The sequence below is a fragment of the Rana temporaria genome, chromosome 1 (assembly GCF_905171775.1).
Source record: "Rana temporaria chromosome 1, aRanTem1.1, whole genome shotgun sequence".
Taxonomy (NCBI): Eukaryota; Metazoa; Chordata; class Amphibia; order Anura; family Ranidae; genus Rana; species Rana temporaria.
The window spans coordinates 521,696,496-521,718,276 of NC_053489.1; the positions used below are offsets into that span (position 1 = coordinate 521,696,496).

Genomic DNA, 21,781 nt, shown 5'->3' on the forward strand with positions numbered 1-21,781 from the left:
TTAATGATGGTTGAATTGCCTATCCATCTTTTCAATGGCTTTTCTTGCACTGAATTAAGGGAAACTTGTTAATCTTCTCCTGATTATATGGTCACATGAATATTTACAAGTTCCTATCTGGACATATTCTTTGAATTAAAGTGCCCTAATACAGGAAAAGAGCTACAGTTTGCAGGACATTCTATAGTAGCACCATTCTCCATTACCTTTCCTGGGATGGGATTTCATTTTTGGAGTAGCGGGGTTTTATGTCCAGCGTTTCTTTAAAATTGACAACGTTGTTTATTATTACAGTGTATTATTGAATTTGTTACATTGTAGGAACGTTATCCACTTAGGGGGTATTTGTACTGCCCTGGTTGGATTAACTAGTGATTTGTATTTCACCAATAAAGCTTTATAGTTTGTTCAAATTATACCTTGGTTGATCCTCCCTTTGATTGCTTCCAGGTGACATCCCTTTGTCCCATTATTTTTTAATTTTACACAGTCATTTGCTTTCAGGGAGGTATCCCGTCTGATTGACAAATCTGTGTTTTTCCTCAATATTATATTGAATCAATGTGGATTCCAGTATCTTTTAAAGTAGTTTATAGATCAGTGATTGTAACTCCCCCCCCCACCGCCGCTGCGATCACCGCCAACTGTCCCCTATAGCCTCCTCTGGGTCCCCCCCCATGTCCCCCTTTGTGCTCCCCAGGTCCTCTGTGGACCTGGGGAGCACAAAAAAGGACATGGAGGGGGACAGTATATATGCAATTTACCGGCTGCTTCCTTTTCCGAATGCAGAGAATCAGTGATCACTGAGCTGTGTTTACGATGCTTGAGTTTATGTATGAATAGGAGCCTCTGTCTCCTGTACATTCATCTTCAGTGCAGCTGAGGCTGCAGAGAAAGGGACTGGGGATATTTGTGTCCTCACTCCCTTTCCCTGTCTCAAAGGGGAGATGTCAGGGGCCTGTTTAGACCCCTGATATATTACCAAAGCCCACCCGCCCCCTACAGGGCTGATAAAAGAATAATACAAGAGAATTGTAATCAATATTTAAAAGTTAAATTGTAAAAATAAAGTGCCACTCATGACATTAAAAAAGTACTGGCACTTGTACTCGGCCTTAAAGTGGTATCGGTGCAACCCTAATTACAATTTTATAGTCTGATCATGTCTTTGTCAGTGGGCAAATGTACAAAAGCAGCATGGGATCAAATACATGTTTTCCCTCACTGTGTGTGTGTATAATATATATATATATATATATATATATATATATATATATATATATATATATATATATATATATATATATATATATATATATATATTAGTAAAAGCCTTGTTTGTATGTGTAGTTTGTTTTCAGATTTGTACATGAGCCCACATGCCTGTTACAGATGCAGGCTCTACCTACTGGTTTTGCCTTATTTTGTTGCAAATCTTCCAATCAGAGTTCACCTGATTGAACAGAATAGGGCCTCTGCAGCCTCTATGGAAATCCCCCCCCCCCCCCCAGCACTCCTGGGACCATGGGAGCCTTGCTGCTTAAGCTTTAAGTCACATAATGAAGCTTGGAGCAGCAGAGTTTTTCTGTCAGATATTCTTTGCTTTTAGGCACTTCATGTCACATTGACTGCTTACTTTTCCATTGCAGGCAGGTTCAATAGATATTGACTGTTTGTTGGATAATACCTCCTAATAGATATATATATATATATATATATATATATATATATATATATATATATATATATATATGTAATATATATATATATATATAAAAAATTTAGTATAGTAAATTGGTGGTTTTATCTGTTAATTGATAAGTGATCACATAACCAATTCTATTTCCAGGCTTTTGTAAGTGGAAGGTGTGCATGGCTGTGGGTGGGCTGCAGATTGGCCATAGCAATGCCTCTTTATAATCCATAAAGGAATCCTAAATTGACTTTCTTGAGCCATGACACTTCCTTTACCTGAATTCAGTCAGCATATCCTGTTCTGACCAAGCTGTGTATTTCTCTTATGTGTGCCTTCACTACCCACACACTTTCAAAGCCTTTACTTTACAGAGGGGCTTAAATACACTGTTAAATAGAAAACACTATGTTAACCTTCTAGCTCATTGCACAAGTAAGATAATGGAGCTCTTTGATTGCGCTGGAGAGCATAATCCACTCAAGGGTGGCGCCTTGTGTCTTTGTACTTGGTTTTCAAAACTTTTCTTTTTGCTGGGAGTAAATGAAGATTTTTTTTTTTAATACTGTAGATCTTTTTATTTTCAAAGTTAAACTGCAGGTTTTTAAAGTATGGAAAGCGGTGTTCTGAGTGGAACAAAACGCAGAGGATAATTACTGTGGTATATCAGAAGTGAATGGATCTCCATTAGTCTTAATGTTATGTCTGCTGTCAGTCAGCTAATATCCACAATAACCAAAGTGTTTCCTTTCTGCGGTCTCCTGCTTAGGCATTAGCAACTTCAAACAGGTATTTGAGATACAGCAGCTTTTGTGTGTTTGACATTTTTTTTTAGTGTAATAGCTGAAAGACCTCTCCGTGGCTTTCACTTTAACCATTTCTTATGTGGTTTTGTGGACCATAGTGATGTTTAATTGGCTTTATATGTCTGGCAGAAACAAATACATTTAGATTTCAGTTACTTGCAGCACTCTTATAGGTGTATTGTTTGAACCTCTTTTATGTAACGCACATTTTTTATATAATATTTTTCATTAAACATTTTCCATTATACATACAACAAAAGTGTTGTGTTTGAGCGTTTTATTATATATCTTGCATATAGGTTACTGGCTTATAAGAGTGCCTAGCTTTCCTTGGTGTTTGAAGTAGTGCAGTTACAAAGGGGGGCAAATTAGTTGCCATATATTTTGAATGTTGGATGTTCAGTACCTTGTAATATTGCTTTGTTTGCAGTGGTTCATTGATATATTGATTATACGGTATAACAGCTGTACATGCTGTCACTCATTTTCTGAATTTTAAGATAAAGAAATGTTGCTATATAAACACAAGCAGTAGAGCTGAAGTTCAGTTTTTAGTGCTTTTGCATTAAATATGAATGAGGTTAAGCACATAGACTGTTACCCCAAGGGAATCTGGCAGTGTTGGAAGGAGAAATGGACAACAGAAACACCATCTTTATTTCACACCCATGTCGGTTATTTCTGATGGGGAATATACATCTTTAATTCAGTTAGGAATTGCCTTTTTATTTTACTAGTGTGAACCTACAAGTAATCTTCACCATGGGTGTGGTCAGTGATTGTGACCTCTTTCCAAGCCGGTGGTGATGGCCAACATTATGTTCACCCTTTATTTCATAGCTATTTAGCTAATTAGAGGGGGGCATCTTCTCTAATAACAAGGATTCATTGAGTGATCTGAGCAGGAAACTTGGATATCACTGACTGACTCTGAAAGGTGTCTTCTTTTTTTTTTTTTTTTTACTACCATGAGCTACCAGTGGGCCTGGTTTTGTTTTCCTTCCTCTGGATTAACAATATTAGAACAGTAACGAGCTCAGTGTTTTTCCACTTTTGAAGAAAATTGGTCTAATACTTAAAGCGGTTGTAAACCCCAGGTAGAAAAAAACAAAGACCTGTAAGACAAAGGCATAATCAGCTAGTATGCATAGCATACCAGCTAATTATGTAATACTCACCTGGGGTTGAAGCCCCTGCTGCAGTGCCCGTACACGGCACCGGCCAATGATATGTCATACCGTAGTTACTTCAGGGTATCATGGATCGGACGCTGTGATTGGCCGAAGCCGCAATGACATCACTCCAGCCGGTAACGGCACAAATGTTCAATGTTCGATGTGAGCTTGTTGTCAAAAAATCTGACCGTGTGTATGCTCCATCGGACATTTGCTGTCAATTTGCATTCCATTTTTCGTTGGGGCCCATGTGAATATTCTTTTCACACTGCCATTTCCTGGATTGACCCATTTGCTGGTCATATGTGGCATTCCTACAGCGCTGAAGCACAGGAACCAAAGATTCAGAGTCTGTTTGACCCACTGCCGTATGGTATGTGTAAAAGGAAAAAAATAGCGCTAATGAGTCCAAATTGAGTTAAATTAGTAAGTCCAAAGGGGTTGGGCTGATGTAAAGAACCAAATAAAACTCTTAAATCATGTGTCAAATCTTATTGCAAGACATGCTTACGGATAGTAAGATAATTATGCCGGTGGCTACAGCCCAGCCCAGGCCTATGGTCAGTGCATAGCACCAACTCCTCCAATGATGGAAAGTTCCAGCAGATGGAAAATAGACTCCACACCATAGGCAGATGGTTAACCCAAAAAGAAGAAAAAATATAACATGGCGTGATTCTGCCAAAAATGGTGACCCAGACACCAAATATTATCAGCCTTATGCAGGTGATGAGCAAACGGCACCCAAATCCACCACAAAGTGAACCGCCACCATATAAGAGATCTCCTTACCAGATTATGGCAGCTGTAAGCATTGATAACATTCGTAGACAAAATTAATTCAACCTCAGCTATGAGCTAGTGGATGGATGGATAGATGCAGATTACTCGCTGGTAAACCGAACTTCATGGGACTCATAAGTTAGATAAGTACCCAAAAAAGAATAAGGGACTAATGGTGTAATAACATCAGGATATTTAATGGTATAAAAACGAATACACTTACATGCAGAACGATAAAAACAACGTGTGTATTAAAAAAGCCGGCCGGCTTCAAATGCAACATGATGACGTCAGCATGTACCCCCTCAGATGCGATTCGTCATCAAAGACGTATGGTATGTGTGTCCATCTTATCTGGTAAGAGTATCCAACTTTTTCCATCTGAGAATTAAAGTTACTGCAGAAGATTGAATGGTCCACTTTTGATTGCATGTCAATATTACATCTGGAAACTGATTTTTTTAGATTGGAGAGAGCAAGTTAATTCTACCCTGCTGAAAGAACAACAAATCCTGATGCAAAGAGGCACCATCTTTACAGATGTTTCTATGTTAATTTTATTGCTCATGTAGTTGGTCAGTGAATGGCTAGATGTTGTTACGGGTGAGGTGGAAAGCCAAAGACAAGCATTGGGTAAACATCTTATAAGAGTGTTATGATAGTATGTGGCATAGGCCTTAGTAGTGGTACTACTCTTAAGTTTAGTACCTATAGTATACTGAAGATTGATTATTGTTTCGCTTTTATTAACATTTCTAAACACAGAGTACGTTGAGTAAAATCCTAACTGTATTAACCACATCCTGCCCAGCAGAATGACCCCTGCAGTAGGGGATCAGTTATCCTGACTGGGTGTCATATGACGTCCAGCAGGATAAGCCGCCCGTGCGCCCCCCTGGTAGTGTGGTGTGTCAGTCCGGCACACCACATCTCCAATCTAGGTAAAAAGTCTATGACGTAGGTTCCTTACCACCTAATCAGCTGTGTCCAATCACAGCTGATCACATGGTATCCAGGAAGTGCCATTAATCAGCTTTCCTCCATTCGCCCTGACAGGGTGCAGGTAGAGGAGAGCTAATCAGCGGGTCTCCTGATATGGGGGGGAGTGTTTACCCAGATTATCAGCACATTATCAGTGCAGATCCATCAGCGATGCCCACCAGTCAGTGCCCATCTGTAATGCCCGTCAGTGCCGCCTATCAGTGCTGCATATCAGTACTGCATATTGGTGCCCGTCAGTGAAGGACAAAACTTTGCAAAATTTATATAACAAACAAAAACTTTTTTTTTATTTGTAGTGCAAAAAATAAAAAAGCAAGTGATGATCAAATACCACCAAAAGAAAGCTTTATTGCAGGGGAAAAAAATTAATATGGGTACAATGTCGCATGACCATGCAATTGTTATTCAAAGGTGCGACAGCTGAAATTAACCTAGGCAGAAAGGCAGAAAAAAAGTGCCCTGTATTGAAGTGGTTAAGGCTATGACAGAGACCTCCTTATTTTGTATGTTAAACTGATTTATGGATATATGGCCTACTTTTTGTTTTAGAATAGTGATGGAATTCAAATGTAATCGTACTAAAGAAATGTATGACTATCAAAGGACGCTGTGAATTATTTTATTTTTTTTTGTAAAATTGCTAAACTTTGAATAAGTTATTTGGAGGGTGGGGGGGGGATAACTTTCAATGCTCCTCACGTTTAGTATCAATTAATAGTATACTGGGCAATGAAAAAAAAACCTTAGGTCCCTGCACAGTCTATTGGTCTAAACAAAATAAGGGAAGGAAAACACAAGCATATGTTGTACATGGTAGTATTATAGCTTTCACACGCTATATCCCTTTAAGACCATTAATTTTCTCTGTGCACAACATTATTAGTTACATTTTATAAATGGGTTTTGTTTATATTGCTTATTAACTAAACCCAAATGGTTAAAGATGAAATTATTTCTTGACTTTTGGGGAATTCTACAAAGTAAATATTAGCCATGTATGCCACAAATGTTTTAAACATAATTTATTATGTTCTGTTTAGCATGTATCCTGCACATTGCTTACTGTTGGCAATCGCATAGATACGACGCGCTTTGAGGTTTCGTGGATAGAATTAACACAGATGCTTGGTCAATTCCTGATGTAAGCACTAGTTGATCTATATCAGTACATTTTTAACTTGCTTTTTTTTACGTGGAAGGCTGTAACCCTCTCTGAAGCTCTCAACATTGAACTACTCTTTCTTGCTGTTGCCTTGGTTACAGTCCAGATATCCACTTAAATCTTTTTACAGTAATTGGTTACCTATCTCCTCCTAAAAGTGGAGGAAGGGTTATTACTTGTAATGTGATACTATACAACCCATCTAATCCCTTACTGAAATGTTCCTTTCTGGCTGTGCTCATCCTCTTCATGTACCAGTTATTTGCTGCTTCTCAGCAATTGAAAGGACATTCGTATTATGGGTTAAATGTTTTCTTATCCAATTTTTTTTTTCCCAGTGCATTGTAACAACTTGCAGTTATTTTTCTGTATGAGGGCGCCTGTCCGGGTAAAAAAGTTAACTTATTCTTGGTTAAGTTTTGTGATTTGAGCCTCAAATAAAATTCTTTTTTTAAGTCATGTGACTGTAATTTTAAAACCTTAATGGATTTTGCTGAAAATTGTTTTTTTGGAAAGAAAGATGTTTATTCTAGTGTGTGAGCTTTGTGAATTGAGATGCCTGCGCGCGTGTGTATGTGTGTGTGTGTACCCTTTTCTTTTTAGCAGTAGCAGTGCCTTCGTAGATCGTAGAAGGTTTGTTTTAGCTATGCAGGAGAACAGATATTGATTGTTCATCTCAAGTACAGTACACAAATGCAAGTCATTGTGAGAAGACCCATACCCAGCCAAAACGCTATTGTTGTTTTAAACATCTGTCAAGCTTTTTGAGTCTCTATAGAAGAGATTTCTCTTTAGTTTTTGTCCTGGTGACAATAAATGTCTTCAGCATGGTTGTTGGTCTCTTCTTGCACCTGTTTGCACTCAGAAGAATATGAAAAAGACAAATCACTTTTGCAAATTGCTTGCTTATATAGGTAGTCTTTACCAGCCTGGGTGCCTCTGCCAAGATACAGCTTCCTCTGCTCTGGAACCAGAAATCCAGGGTTATAGCCAAGGATTGCACCCAAGAATTAGATGACACTAGCTTAGGTGCAAACTGGAACCGACTCTTTATTGTAAATTCACACAGAATATATACCACACAAATCCGGTTGGAGCTTGATCACATTATCCTAAACAATGCATACTGTTAACAGTAATATCAGTATATCTCATGAACAGCTAACATAAACCGTAAGCTAATCATCAGCTAGCAACTAATAGCTAGTTGTGATCTAATTAACAGTACGCTAATTAACTAGTCACCTAGACAAGCCTAGGTGACTCAGGTCATTGTCCACCCAGACAGTTCAGCACCAGTTTCCCAGAAAGAAGACCCAGAGCTGTCCAAACCTCATTAACCATCTTTCATTTGTAATCTGTCCACTAGACAAGTCATCATAAGACAAAACTCATACAATGTTCCAGCAGTCTGAAAAAAGTGGAATTTTTTTTCCTTATATTTCGTGAGGGATATTGTTAACTATTTCTGTACAAGAGTAACATTACACATTTCTGTCCACGCCAGAAGGGAAGCTATTGTCCTTTATTCAGAAAATTATTCCAAGCCTCGCTCTTAGCGTTCATTGTGTTGTAGTACATCTTTAGAAAACTATCCGCTCTCTCCATGTGATGAGGCTGAACTGAGCTCTTTTTCATGCTCTGACCTCCTCTATGGGCCATAATTAGTGGGTAGAAAGCTAGCCCCTAATCTCCTCCAAAAGCCTCTGTCCCAGTTAGGTTTGTCACATTCTTAAATGAGCTTTATTTATATTACATATATCTTATTGTTATAAACCGATCTCAAAATGAATAATCTACATTAAACCTGGCCATACACTGGTGGGATTTTATTCCAATTTTTTTAAGAAGTTCGTCTGATTTTCTAATTGTTTTTTTTTACCGCAGTGATGAGAAAAACCAAAGGATCAGGATGGAAATGTTTCTAGTGCGAACAGGTCTCTACTAGTGTATGAGGTTTCATTTGAGACCGTCCATTTACTGCAAAATCAAATGTCAAAAGTAAACAAAACAAAAGTAAAGTATGTTCGAAAGTGCATTGGCCAAGTTGGTAAATGTACTGAGATTTTTCATATGAATTTTTGCACGATCGTTCATGTGAAAATCTGTTTATGTATAGCCAGCTTAATTCTTTGCCATCGTTTCTAGGGTGAACTTAAAGTGGTTGTAAACCCAGGAATTCTGGTCCACGCCAATATTCTTATCCAAACCCAAGTTATATTGGTGCGGCTTGACACAAATCAGTCATTCACTTAAAGGTGTAATAAATTCAGAACCAAGGGAAATATTTTAAATCAGAAGTATCCCAATATTGCCCCATCTGTGTTTTTCCTAAATAATCTAGGGCAAGTTTTATAAAGTAGTAAATGTTTTCACTAAACGATCACTGGTGGTGAATCAATCACTGTCATTTAAAGCACATGAACTAAGAATATTCACCTGCAGAGAATGTTTGAATGTCAGTCACAGCTTTATAAATATGCTCTTATATTTCTAAGGGGAACAAAAATAATTTATCCCTTAAGATTGGTCTCCGCTTCCATACTCCCGAAGCACCTTTCCTGCTGGACTTTCCATTGAAATTTGTTCTCTAATACACCCTTTTGATCCCCATAATTGTGTGCACTGGCAGATTTGTGTGTCGGCACTAGGAGAGAACACATGCACCAAATAAGTGTATCTTTATAGACTTAAATGAGGTGAAGAAAGATTATTACTCGCACCATGTGAATGGTCATGGGCACATAAAAATGATGATGACACTGCACATGCGCTGTCTTGACATCATAGGGCAAAGAAGGGGAAGAGGCGCACATCAGTAGAAGCCCAGATGGAGGACAGGCTGGCTGCCCGTGGTTAGGTGGTCTGGTGAGAACTGGCACTTCCTGGTCCCGTGGAACACATTGGCGTGCTGGTGTGATGTCTCTTCCCAGCGTGGATATGTTGGTGACGCATTTACAGAGCATAAGCTCCTTCAGGCCATAGGGGAACCGTTTTGGAAAAGGGCTTACATAGACACAACGAGGTGGCGGCCTGCTAAGGGGTCCTATATGCGCATATGATGGATTTTACTGATAACACTTTCTGTCGGCCATCTTGGTTTTGAGAATGTTTTCTTTTTCTGATAACACAGGAAAATATTTATCCAACACAATGGCTGAATGCAGCACCTGGGACACTTTACAAAAACAATGCATAAAACATATCTTTAGATAAAATATAGAAACAAAGAATGAGAAAAAATAAATTTTATCTAAAAATACGTTTTATGCATCGTTTTGGTAAAGTGTCCCCAGTGCTGCATTCAGCCATTGTGTTGGATAAATATGTTCCTGTGTTATCAGAAAAAGAAAAAAATCTCAAAACCAAGTTGGCCGACAGAAATCCAGAAAGGCTGAGCAGCTTGGGAATATCTTGCCAATATTCTATAGGCGGTAACATTAAGTAACCCCTAAAAAACATATTGTAATTAAATTTAACTAGTATTGATTATGTCTTGGGTAGAAATTACAATTAATCATCTGTCCACTATATATTGGACATCCTGCATCACTGGTTAAGTTTCAGCTACAATACATAAGATTACTGGGACTTTGTTTTTATTGAAAAATAATACAGCTGCAGTAACCTTTTTGGCTTTAAAATAATTTATTCATGCTGTTAAAATGTAATTTGCAGTTCTTGCAACAAAAACATTATTTTTGGTAGATGTGTTTTATTATGTGAGTTAGGCCTCACATAGGATGCTTTGCTAGATCTCACTAGCCTTTCACCTTTCCTCCTGGCAGCAGCTTAAAAATGCTTGACACTTGTGAACACGTGTAACATGCTTGGGCACATCAAGTGTATGGGCATACTTAATTTAATTGGTCAGAATAATTTATTCTGGCAATTGAAATTAGTTGACTTTCAAGCACTAAACGCGCCTAGTGTTGACACACATGTACATACGTGAAGTATTTTTTGTGGCAGAACATGGCTGCTACTGGATGCACCGATGATGGGATTTCTTTCTGCATCTAAACACATAGGCCAGCATGCAGAGGGCGTTAAGAAAGAAAATGCCAGACACCACAAAAAACATTAAAAACATCCAGTGTGAATGAGGTTGTTGATGCCTTTTATATACAGCTCACATGCAGAGCATGATAGAAAGGCCTAAGAACACTAAAATAAAACCTGGTTTGTCCTTTAAAAAAAAAAGGAAAAAAAAAGTGTTGCCTTTTTATTTTAAGTAATGACAAACGTGTCGCTGAAACATACAACAGGTCCATAGCAGAATCGTAAAATAGGGGTGAACAGGTGTGAGAGGAAAAATGGCTAAAGGGGGGGGGGGGCATATTAGTAGTGCTGCCCATAAAAGAAAAATGTCCGCTTGAATCAAGTTGCTACAGGAACTTTGTGCTTTTTCCTACAGTTTGTTTTCATAAAGCGTTTGTTATTGCTTCAGATTTGTTTGATTGAACACATGTTAAGTTTAAATAGTACATGGGCCATGAGAAGCCACTCAGTGATAAATACACAATATTTCAACGTGAACGTGGTGCTGCTGGAATCCGTTCCACATTGTTAAGTCCAATTTCAAAGCCGATCAGAAATGTATCTGCATTCCTGTGTAGCATTTCGTTTCTCTGCCTTTTAAAATGTGTGTCAGTGTCAGTTATCAGTGTTTTCTATCCTAACCAGAACATTTCTTCTTGCCAAATTGAATAGCGTGTTTTGTTTTCAACACATAATGACAGAAGCTGATTGGTTGGAGCAACAAGAATGTTTTTTTTTTAACTAATGTCCTATTTAAGGGCCCTTTCACATGGGCATTCCGATCAGGTCTGCCTGTCTTTCAGGTGGACCCGATTGGAAGCTCCATGCACCTCTGTGGGCAGGCTGATATAAACCATCTTGTTTTTGTTTACACCTGCGTACCTCTGTTGCCGCATACACACAATCAGAAATTCCGACAACAAATGTTCGATGTGAGCTTTTGGTCGGATATTCCAACCGTGTGTAGGCTCCATCGGACATTTGCTGTCGGAATTTCCAACAGCAAATGTTGGAGAACTGGTTCTCAATTTTTCTGACAACAAAAGTTCTTGTCCGAAATTCCAATCGTCTGCATGCAATTCCGACGCACAAAAATCCTACACATGCTCGGAATCATTGAACGTCATTTTTCTCGGCTTGTACGTGCCCGCGTTCTTGACGTTCGGAATTTCCGGCAACATTTGTGTAACCGTGTGTATGCAAGACAAGTTTGAGCCAACATTCCTTTGGAAAAAAATCCACGGTTTTGTTGTCGGTATGTCCGTTCGTGTGTACAGGGCATGAGTCTATCTAGGTCTAAAACACGCTGCGTTCTTCCATTTTTCTAGACATGAATGTGGTGAATCAGAGGTATCCTTTATGTAAATGTACACCCCTTGCACATGGCCACTCATAGAGCCATCACAGGGGGGGGGGGGGGGGGGTCCAATCCTAGCTGTAGTCAAAATGCAGGCAGGCACGCACTATTTTGACACTTGCATATTGACATCATTATGGCAACACTATTTAAAGAGAATGTATAGTTTTTAAATGCTTTTACTCACGAACAAAAATGCATGAATTTGATATTGTCTAATCAATGTATATTATTTAAAAAAAAACTTTCTATGGACACAGTCACACCAGAAACTGCACATAACTGTGCCTTTTTGACTGCATGTTTACATGCATTTGAAGCGTACTTAAATGCGGTTTGCAGTGCATTTTTCTATTTTTGGATTTGGCTTAAAGGGGCGTGGTGCATTTGAGTTGCATTTCCCGCATTTGCGGTGTGGAAAAATGCTTGAATTTTTATTTATTTGTTTAACTGTGCTGAACTGCACTGCAATGTGAACTATGCCCATGATTTTGGGCTATCTATGCAGTTCAAAATTCAGGCAACTGCATCACACTGCATTTGGTGTGAAAGGGTCCTAAGTGAAGTTTGTAATTGGTGTAGTTCGCACATGTATTATACATGATGACAACTGTATTTGTCGGTTGCATACACAGGCTCTGCTTCCTGCTTTGCAGTGCTGCCCAGGAGCTGTGCTTTAGTGATTCTTCTCTCAATGCAAGTCTGAATAAGCTGGCCCAAAAAAAAGATTTTTCTGGCTGATAAGTTATCTGAACACTTGTAGATAGGGGAAGCAGTGATTTGTTTCCTCTTTTAGCCAATAGGAAAAAGTCTATATTTTATACAAATGTAAAGAAGGTAGTAAACATGAGTCTTATTAAAAATTACTCAGGGATAAATGCAATAATTCAAAAATGCACCTGCCAGCATTTTAACCAGTGACTCATCTCTGCTGCATGTAAACAAATGAGCCTGTCAGTAAAAACAAAAAAAAATGGCGTGAGCCCCCCCAAAAATAAATACATACCAGACTCTTATCTGAGCATGCAGCGGGGAAGGTCAGAAAAGGATATGAGCATATGTGTGCCCCCCCCCCCCCGCCAACCATATCGGACCACATGCCCTTAACATGGTTTGAGTACTTTACCAAGGGGTGTAAAGGGTACCTGGCAAATGACCTTGTCATGTTAAGGACAAGGGTCTCTTTGCCACAACCCTGACCCAGTGGTGGTGCCCGTGGGAATCTGGAAGCCCCCTTTATTAAGTTTGTCATGTAACAAAACACATCAGACAATGTGGATTTGTAGCATATTCAGGAACGTTTCTGTGCACATTCCCGGAATGCACAATAGTGAATAGGGTCCAAAATTCAACTACTAACATGATCTATACAAGGGCCCTACACTGCCCCTTTAGCGCCTCTCTAATGGCCTCTGAGTGTTATGGCTTTACTTATCAGTTCTGAGAAGGGTTATGCACCCTAAGGGTCCATTTACATCACTTGTGTTGTCTGTTAAACACACTTGAGTCGAAGTGCGTTGACACATTTTTGTTAACATATTTAATGTTCTAAAGAAGCAAACTATACTATACTAGTAATTTCATCTAGGGTTACATAGCCATATACTTTATGGGAAGCGTTATTTATTTATTTTTTTGTACAGAGAAAGCTGCCTTTTTCTGTAACCGCTTTCTACCCGGCCAATACACACCGGCCGGGTGGGAGCTTTGCTGTTCAGAGTGTACATACCCGTACTTCCCTCAGAATGGGTGGCCCCATCCTATGATAGAGTTGTCCTTCCAACACAGCCCATCAGTTTGGCATATGGGCACTGTGATTAGCCTTTCTGATCATGTGATGGTTGTGTCCAATCACAGCCATCAAACAGTGTAAACAGAGACACATGTCTCTGTTGGCTCTCTGTGACAGATCTGTGTAACTGATGATTTAGTGTTCAGTTGCACAGCGATTACACATACTGCAGCCATCCCCACAGTACACCAAGCTCCACTGTCCAAGTGTTCCATTAATATCTGTACCGGTGCACAAAAACATGTGCAATAGTGTTCCATATCAACATCTGTCAGTGACCGCCAGTGAACAATCAACATCTGTCACAGTTTAAAAAACATCTCAATGTACCAGTGTCCCACCATTAAAAAAAAAAAAAATTAAAGCGATTCCCCCCCCCCCCCCACCATGCACAAAAGCAAACGCACGTCAGTCCTGCACGCGTACAAAAACGGCGATTGCACCATATATGTGAGGTATCGCTGCAAACCTCAAAGTGAGAGCAATAATTCTAGCACTGGACCTCATGTTGTTGTCTTTTGTGTGCATTGAAATTCAATAAAGTATATTTATGCGTTAGTGTGTAAAATTGCATTTGAAAAACCACTGCACAAATGGCTCATGACATAAAAATTTGCAAAACTCACCATTTTATTATTTAGGGTCTCTGCTACATATATATATAATATATACAGATTTTTACTTGTAAACAAAAAGTGTCAGAAGACCTGGTCTTAAAGTGGATAATGGTACTCCTTGGATGTTGCGCCGATCTATATGGTCAGGCTGTGAGCGTGTCACACGTGGTATCGCTATACTCGGAAGGAGTAGCATAATCTGTGTTGGGGTTTAGTTGCAAGTATGCCTATGCCGTGTGTGAGAAATAACTTAATATTACATTATTTACTAAATACCTTGGACCAATACTGGTCCAAATGCTGTCCAAAAAGGGGTCATTTTGGGGGGTGGTATTTGTACTGTCTTGGCATGTTAGGGCCTCAAGAAATTAGATGGACCATCAGTACATCAGGTGTGATCAATTTTCAGTGATTGGCACCATAGCATAGCTCCATATTAAACTAACAAACATTTTGGTTAAAATGTATAAAGAAAAATTACTTATTTACAAAATGTTATAAAGGAAACAAAGACATTTTATTTTTTTTCATTTTATAGTGCAAAAAAATTAAAACCCAGTGGTGATTAAATGCCACTAAAAAAGCTCTATTTGTGTGAAAAAAAATGCTAAACATTTCTATGAGTACAGTATTGCATGAGTAATTATCATTAAAAGTGCAACAGCACTGAAAATTGGCCTGGGCAAGAAGGGGGGTGAAGGTGCCCCTGTATTGAGGTGGTTAAATGCACTTGGTGCCATAAATAAGCGGTGAATTGTAAGATGACTTGGTCCTTGGTTCATGGCCCGGTTTATTTGGTTTCACCATAGACTGCCATTGGTATAGTGGGGGAAAAATCTACTAATTATTGTTGGCTAAATTCTGTTCCAAGAAAAGTAAGTGGGTCTTACAGACTAACTTTCTACTGGTTGGGGAAAAAAATACCCAGAAAAATTGAAAACCTAATGAAACCAAGTAAAACTCAACAAGAAACCTGTATTAGATGTTTTTTGTTTTTTTTTTATGTTACAGGACAACGCAGGCGCACGCTCCTCTGGTGTCCTGGATAAATAGTGAATCGCCTACAATATCAAGTGAACCTACCTCACCAGTTGAAACACAACCATCACCTGCTATAGACACTGAAACATCGCCTGTACACCTCCTATCTCCACCATCTGACAGGTACTAGCTTTCTTTTCTTCAACCTTTATACGTTTGGATGCTTTTCTATACTATTGCTGACCTCTTTCCAGAAATGATGGTTGCCTGGCTTTTATGCTAATCCACTAACTTCAGTATTTTCTAAGTTACTGACTCCCAAAAAAGTATGTGGATAAGGATTTCTGACCTCACTGCCTGCATTCATGTTCCAGGGTAGTGATTTAGAAACTGCTGAGGCTAGACTCAGCTAGGCAACATTTTTAGAAGGAAAGGTAAGTAATGGATACCTCCATCTTGTTTTCACAGCTTTCTTGTTTTTCTGTGAAGCAATGCTGAACATTTGACAAAGGTGTAAAAAGAAAAACTGCGGTAAAATTTAGACAATGCCTAAAAGCAGTAGCTCTACTGTGAGATATGCATAGTAAATTGTAAATAGAGCTGCGCTCAAACACCAACATAAATTGTGATATGTATATAATAAAAAAAAGGAAAGAAAATTAATCCTAAAAGTAAATATCGTCCTTGGAGGATAATCGGCGAATCAGTATAATACCACCAATACAAATAGTGAATATAATCCAAAATATAATTGTTTAGTAAAGTTTCCTTCCAGTGAAGTTAACATCCAACACCACAAATGAACTGCAACCTCCACCACAAGAAATGCTTGCTTACCAGCTTAAGTGGACGACCTATTACGAGAGGCTTCAATTGCTTGTGGCTAATACCCAGAGGCATGCGTTCGCATGCGTTGCGCTATACAAGTCATTCATTCATACCCAGCCATGGCCTTTATCTGATAACGGGGATATCCAAATGGCAACTTCCACTGAATATAAATTTCATGAAACGAAGACACAGCAACACTCGCAATAGTGACTAATCCAGGACATTCCACCGGCTCACAGACACAAAATCCTCCCTCAGAGTAATAGGCTCATAGAGATTCCCCAAAAAGTGATAATGATCGCCATAGTGTAAAACCAGCCACTTTAATAAAACTAGTAAAAAGATTGCACTTACATCAAAAATGCTTATAAAAAAGCATAAAATGGAACAAGCAGGTCGACTATAGTAAAAATGCCCGTCCTTCTGGGATCACATGCAGCGTGATGACATTAGCAAGTCGCGCCAACCGAAGCATATCGTCATAATCTGCCATCGTCCTGCGCCACATCCTGTAAGGATGATATTTACTTTTGGGATTTGTTTTTTTTAATTATATACACATCGCAATTTTTGTTGGTGTTTGCGTTCAGCTCTATTTACAATTTATTTGACTAAGGTGGCATGGAGGCCCACTGTTTGTTTACTACTATACCCTAGATACTACACATTAGATGCATCCTTATCTTTATTGTAAAAAGTAGTAAGGCCCCTTTCACACTGGAGCAGGAGGTGCGGTGGCAGTATAGCGACGCTATACCATCGGAATTGCAGCGGTGCTTCGGCCCCTGGCGGTGCGGTTTTAACCCCCGTTAGCGGACAAAAAAGGGCTAATACCGATTATAGCCACGGTTTTTTATTGCTTTCAATGGGGAGGAGTGGTACACACACCGCTCCTCTCACTGCTCCAAAGATGCTGCTAGCAGGACTTTTGGAGTGGGCCTGCTAGCGCACTGCTCCAGTGTGAATGTCCTCAGGCTTTCACACTGGAGAAACAGCAGCCGCTGTTTAGGGTCAGTTTGCAGGCGCTATTTTTAGCGCAATAGCGCCTGCAAACCGACCCAGTGTGAAAGTGGTCTAACTGGTTAAGCAGCTCCACTTGTCTTGGAAGCTCTGCTCTGAGTATCTGCTTCTTTAGTTTAGGTCTTCTCTCCTCCCACCACTGGACTGCCTCTATGTCCTTCATAGGTTTTTTCAGTAAAAGCCATGTTTTTTTGTTTTGTTTTTTAAACTTTGATAAGCGCAACTGACCTCCGTAGACAATTTTTCACAAAGTGCCATAAATAATTATGTGCTTTGTGTCAATATTTTTATCTATGGCTAAAATATTGCTACACAAGGAGATGTAGCTGCTGGAGGGCTTCAGTGTTGGATGTAACTTCATATTTCACACAATATACAGTGTGCTGAAAATAGAGCTCAGTATTCTGTATATTATACAGGGAACAGTGGTATTCATTCCATGTCTGCCTGTCACATATGGTAGTTTATGAAGTGACAGGAAACGGTGGTGTTCCCATATCTAAATCTCTGCGCTTTACATCCATGGATACAACTGTGCTTTCATACACAATTAAGGGATTTTTTTACAGCATGCCAATATATGGTTTCTTATGTGCAAAGTATTTTTTTGAACAGTGAGAGTATTATCAGTACTTGTTTTTGCAGTATACCTGGGAGGAAGGCGATAGCAGTCTATCCTTGTGAGGCAGAGCACAATTCAGAGCTATCGTTTCAAGTAGGGGAAGTGTTTGAAGATGGTAAGTTATTTTATCATTTTCAAGTAGGCAGATACAGTACTTGATCATGTTGAATTTTTGTATCCCAATTTGGCTGAAGTCACTTAAATCAGTATATCGACATCATATGCTTACAATCACAAATTGATCATTAGCATCGCTCTTACAGTGCCATAGACACTGCGTGCTTGGAAAACAGTTCAAGGTGTATCGCGCCTTATAAGTTTGTATTCCAAAGATGGATTATGCAGCATACATCCACTTAAAAGTGATTATGATATATAGGATCCTTAAATTCCGTCACCACACCATGTGGGATCTACTTCCCATTCGGTAATGAACTCGCCAGAAATGCAGTACATCTCCAATTTCTTTATTTTGAATGTAGTTACACCATGTACGGGGTCCTCCTCCAATCAGTTTTACATGAAAAAAGTAGGGACCATCTACATAGCGTAATCCTGTTTACAATTTAATCTCCAATACCCCCCCCATGATTTAAAATTTTGCTTACAAGCATGGAAAAAAAATCTTGCATTAGATTTTACAAATGGTGCTGTTCAGCCTGCATGTATACTCTCGCCAATCCCTGGAAATCCTGATCGGTGATACCTGATACAAGATACAAGTTGCCAAAAGACTGAAAAGGCTGTGTGGTCACACACTAACGTGTTTTGTCATCACGTCTTTGTCAGACATCTGACTTATTATTAATTGCGGCAGCTGATGGTGCAAAGTGGTTTGCATCTATTTATTTAAGTTTTTTTTTATTATTAACCATATATAAGCGCTGGGATCAGTGATATTTATTTACTGATATTGTTATTTAAAATCCGTTGAAATCTTTTTTTTTTTTTATCCATTAAATCAGTAGTAAACTGCAGTGGATGGAAAAAAAATAAAAAATCCCCAGCAAGGCAATGTCATAATGGACACTATAGTATGCATCGCATGCTTGCCCATTATGAGAGACTTGCCTAAAAACAAAGCCCTCCAGTGCCGTGCTGTCAACACTGAGAGGGCTGACATGTTCCCCCGGCCTTCCTTCCAGGTTCGCGTCCTCCGGCTACATGAGTGGCCGGGGGCGCAATGATGTCACTCCTGCGCATGCATGTGGAAGCCACCTTTTTATGGCTTGGGCTCCGAAGGTCTGGCACTGTATGCAGGACCTTTAGACGAATGCGCCAGTAAGGTGACCAGCTGCATGCACTCCTGAATATATCCTAAACTGTGCAAGTTTAGGGGATATTCACAGTACCTACAGGTAAACCTTACTATAGGTTTTCCTGTGGGTACAAGTGGCAGAACAAAGTTTACTGCCACTTTAAATACGTATGTCCATTTTACATGGAGTTTTAAGACAGACTTTTTAAGTAAGATTACCAGTACAATAGGCAATGCAACGTTTTTTTAATCATAAATATTTGTAAAAAATAACAGAGCATAGTAAATATGTATATTTGGCTGTGTGTACTTACTTGTACAAGGAGTGCTTCGTAAAAAAAAATGGATTGGACTCATATATATGTGTGTAGTTTCATTAAATGTAATCTTTGCTTCTTCAGCTGTTTACCTAGCACTCCAGGTACTCCTTAGCACTCCATCTATTTATGCCACAGACCAGGGTCCTGACGCCATGGATCTGAATCCTTTTATAGTGCATCCGTTCACTGAGGCACCTTTTGAGCACTTCAGGTTTCCTTTACACCTCTAACACCCACAGGGAGCGGTACAAGTACTTCAAATTAACTACTTCAATACCAGGATACTTTCCCCCCTTCCTGCCCAAGCCAGCTTTCAGCACTGTCACTTTTTAAATGACAATTGTGGGGTCATGCTACACTGGAACCAAACACATTTTTTATCATTTTGTTCCCACAAATAGAGCTTTCTTTTGGTGGTATTTGATCACCTCCTGCGGTTTTTATTGCGCTAAAAAACAAAAAAGAACATTTTGGGAAAAATAAGTGTTGTCTTTGTTTCCATTATAAAATGTTGTAAATACGTTTTCTCCTTCACTGATGAGGTGGCACTGATTGACAACAATATGCAGCACTAATATGTGGCACTGATGGGCGGCATTGACAGGCCAGCACTGATGGGCGGCATTGACAGGCCAGCACTGATGGGCGGCATTGACAGGCCAGCACTGATGGGCGGCATTGACAGGCCTGCACTGATGGGCACTGATTGGCATACCTGGTGGTCCTGAGTGGGCATACCTGGTGGTCCTGGGTGGGCATACCTGGTGGTCCTGGGTGGGCATACCTGGTGGTCCTGGGTGGGCATACCTGGTGGTCCTGGGTGGGCATACCTGGTGGTCGGGGGCCGCACTGATAATCAGCGCAGACCCCCCCCCTGTCAGAAGAGCAGCCAATCGGCTCTCCACTACTCGCGTCTGTCAGACGCGATAGAGGTAAAGCCGATACACAGATTTTCCTGTTTACACTGTTAGCTGTGATTGGACACAGCTGATCACGTGGTAAAGAGTATGTCATAGACTCTTTACCTAGATCGGAGTTGTGGTGTGTCAGACTTACGCACATCATATTGCTATATGGTGGGTGGGAAGTGGTTAAAGTGTATTTCCACCTTTGGATGCCAAATATATTTTTTACATGTTTCCATTCACATAGCAATAATTAAACAAAAACTGTATAGCTTATATATATTTTTTTTTAGATGCCTTCTTCTGGGCATCTGTTCCTATAAGTGGGCTGGGCAGCTGTTTGCGCCATAAGCAGCTACGGTATGTGTGTACTGGACACTTTGGGGCAGATCCACAAAGCACTTACGCCGGCGTATCTCGAGATGCGCGGTGTAAATATGCGCCGTCGTATCTATGCGCAGTATCCCCAAAACGAGATACGCCAGAAAAACAGTTTTCTCCGACCGACGTAATTTTTCTACACCGGCGCATCGTGGGCTTAAAATACGCTGGACGCACCATTGTTTTGCTACGGTATGCAAATATGCAAATGAGTGAGATACTGCGATCCACGAAATTACATTTGTCCGGCACAGGCTACGCGCGTAAGCTGTACGTCCGGTCTAAAGTTACCCCTCATAAAAGCAGCTTTAAAGCGGTGGTTCACCCTTAGAGGGCACTTTTTAGCCTTAGATTCCTGCTCGTTTTGTCTAGGGGAATCGGCTATTTGTTTTAAAATATGAGCAGTACTTACCCGTTTACGAGATGCATCCTCTCCGTCGCTTCCGGGTATGGGCTGCGGGAATGGGCGTTCCTTCTTGATTGACAGTCTTCCGAGAGGCTTCCGACGGTCGCATCCATCGCGTCACGATTTTCCGAAAGAAGCCGAACGTCGGTGCGCAGGCGCAGTATAGAGCCACACCGACGTTCGGCTTCTTTCGGCTACGAGTGACGCGATGGATGCGACCGTCGGAAGCCTCTCGGAAGACTGTCAATCAAGAAGGAACGCCCGCTCCCAAAGACCCATACCCGGAAGCGACGGAAGAAGATGTATCTCGAAAACGGGTAAGTACGGATCATATTTTAATACAAATAGCCGATTCCCCTAGACCGAACGAGCAGGAATCTAAGGGGAAAAGGGGAAAAATTTAATAAATGGGTGAACTCCCGCTTTAACTTTGCACCAGACGTGTGCAGGTCAGCTTCGGCAGCACTGTTGGGGACGAGCTGAGCAGCCACACTTGCAGGACAACAATCTGTATGCCAACATGCCAGGGGCATCCATGGTCATAGCTATATTACTGGCTTTAAATGCACGTAGAAGGAGGAGGGCACGGGAGAGGATCCACCGACCACGCATAAACATCTTTGGCATGG

The 21,781-nt window shown here is 40.1% G+C and overlaps 1 protein-coding gene across 3 annotated transcripts in view; it reads left to right on the forward strand.

The window, feature by feature from the left end:
• Nucleotides 1-21,781, forward strand: part of ARHGAP10 (Rho GTPase activating protein 10) — a 333,889-nt gene that overhangs the window by 308,378 nt on the left and 3,730 nt on the right. For 2 of the 3 annotated variants that reach the window (XM_040331859.1, XM_040331844.1), the window contains exons 21-22: nucleotides 15,440-15,592; nucleotides 17,906-17,997. In XM_040331859.1, the coding sequence (XP_040187793.1) occupies nucleotides 15,440-15,592; nucleotides 17,906-17,997 (245 nt within the window). The remainder of the gene's footprint in view (nucleotides 1-15,439; nucleotides 15,593-17,905; nucleotides 17,998-21,781) is intronic. The other variant, XM_040331851.1, reaches the window with a different exon arrangement.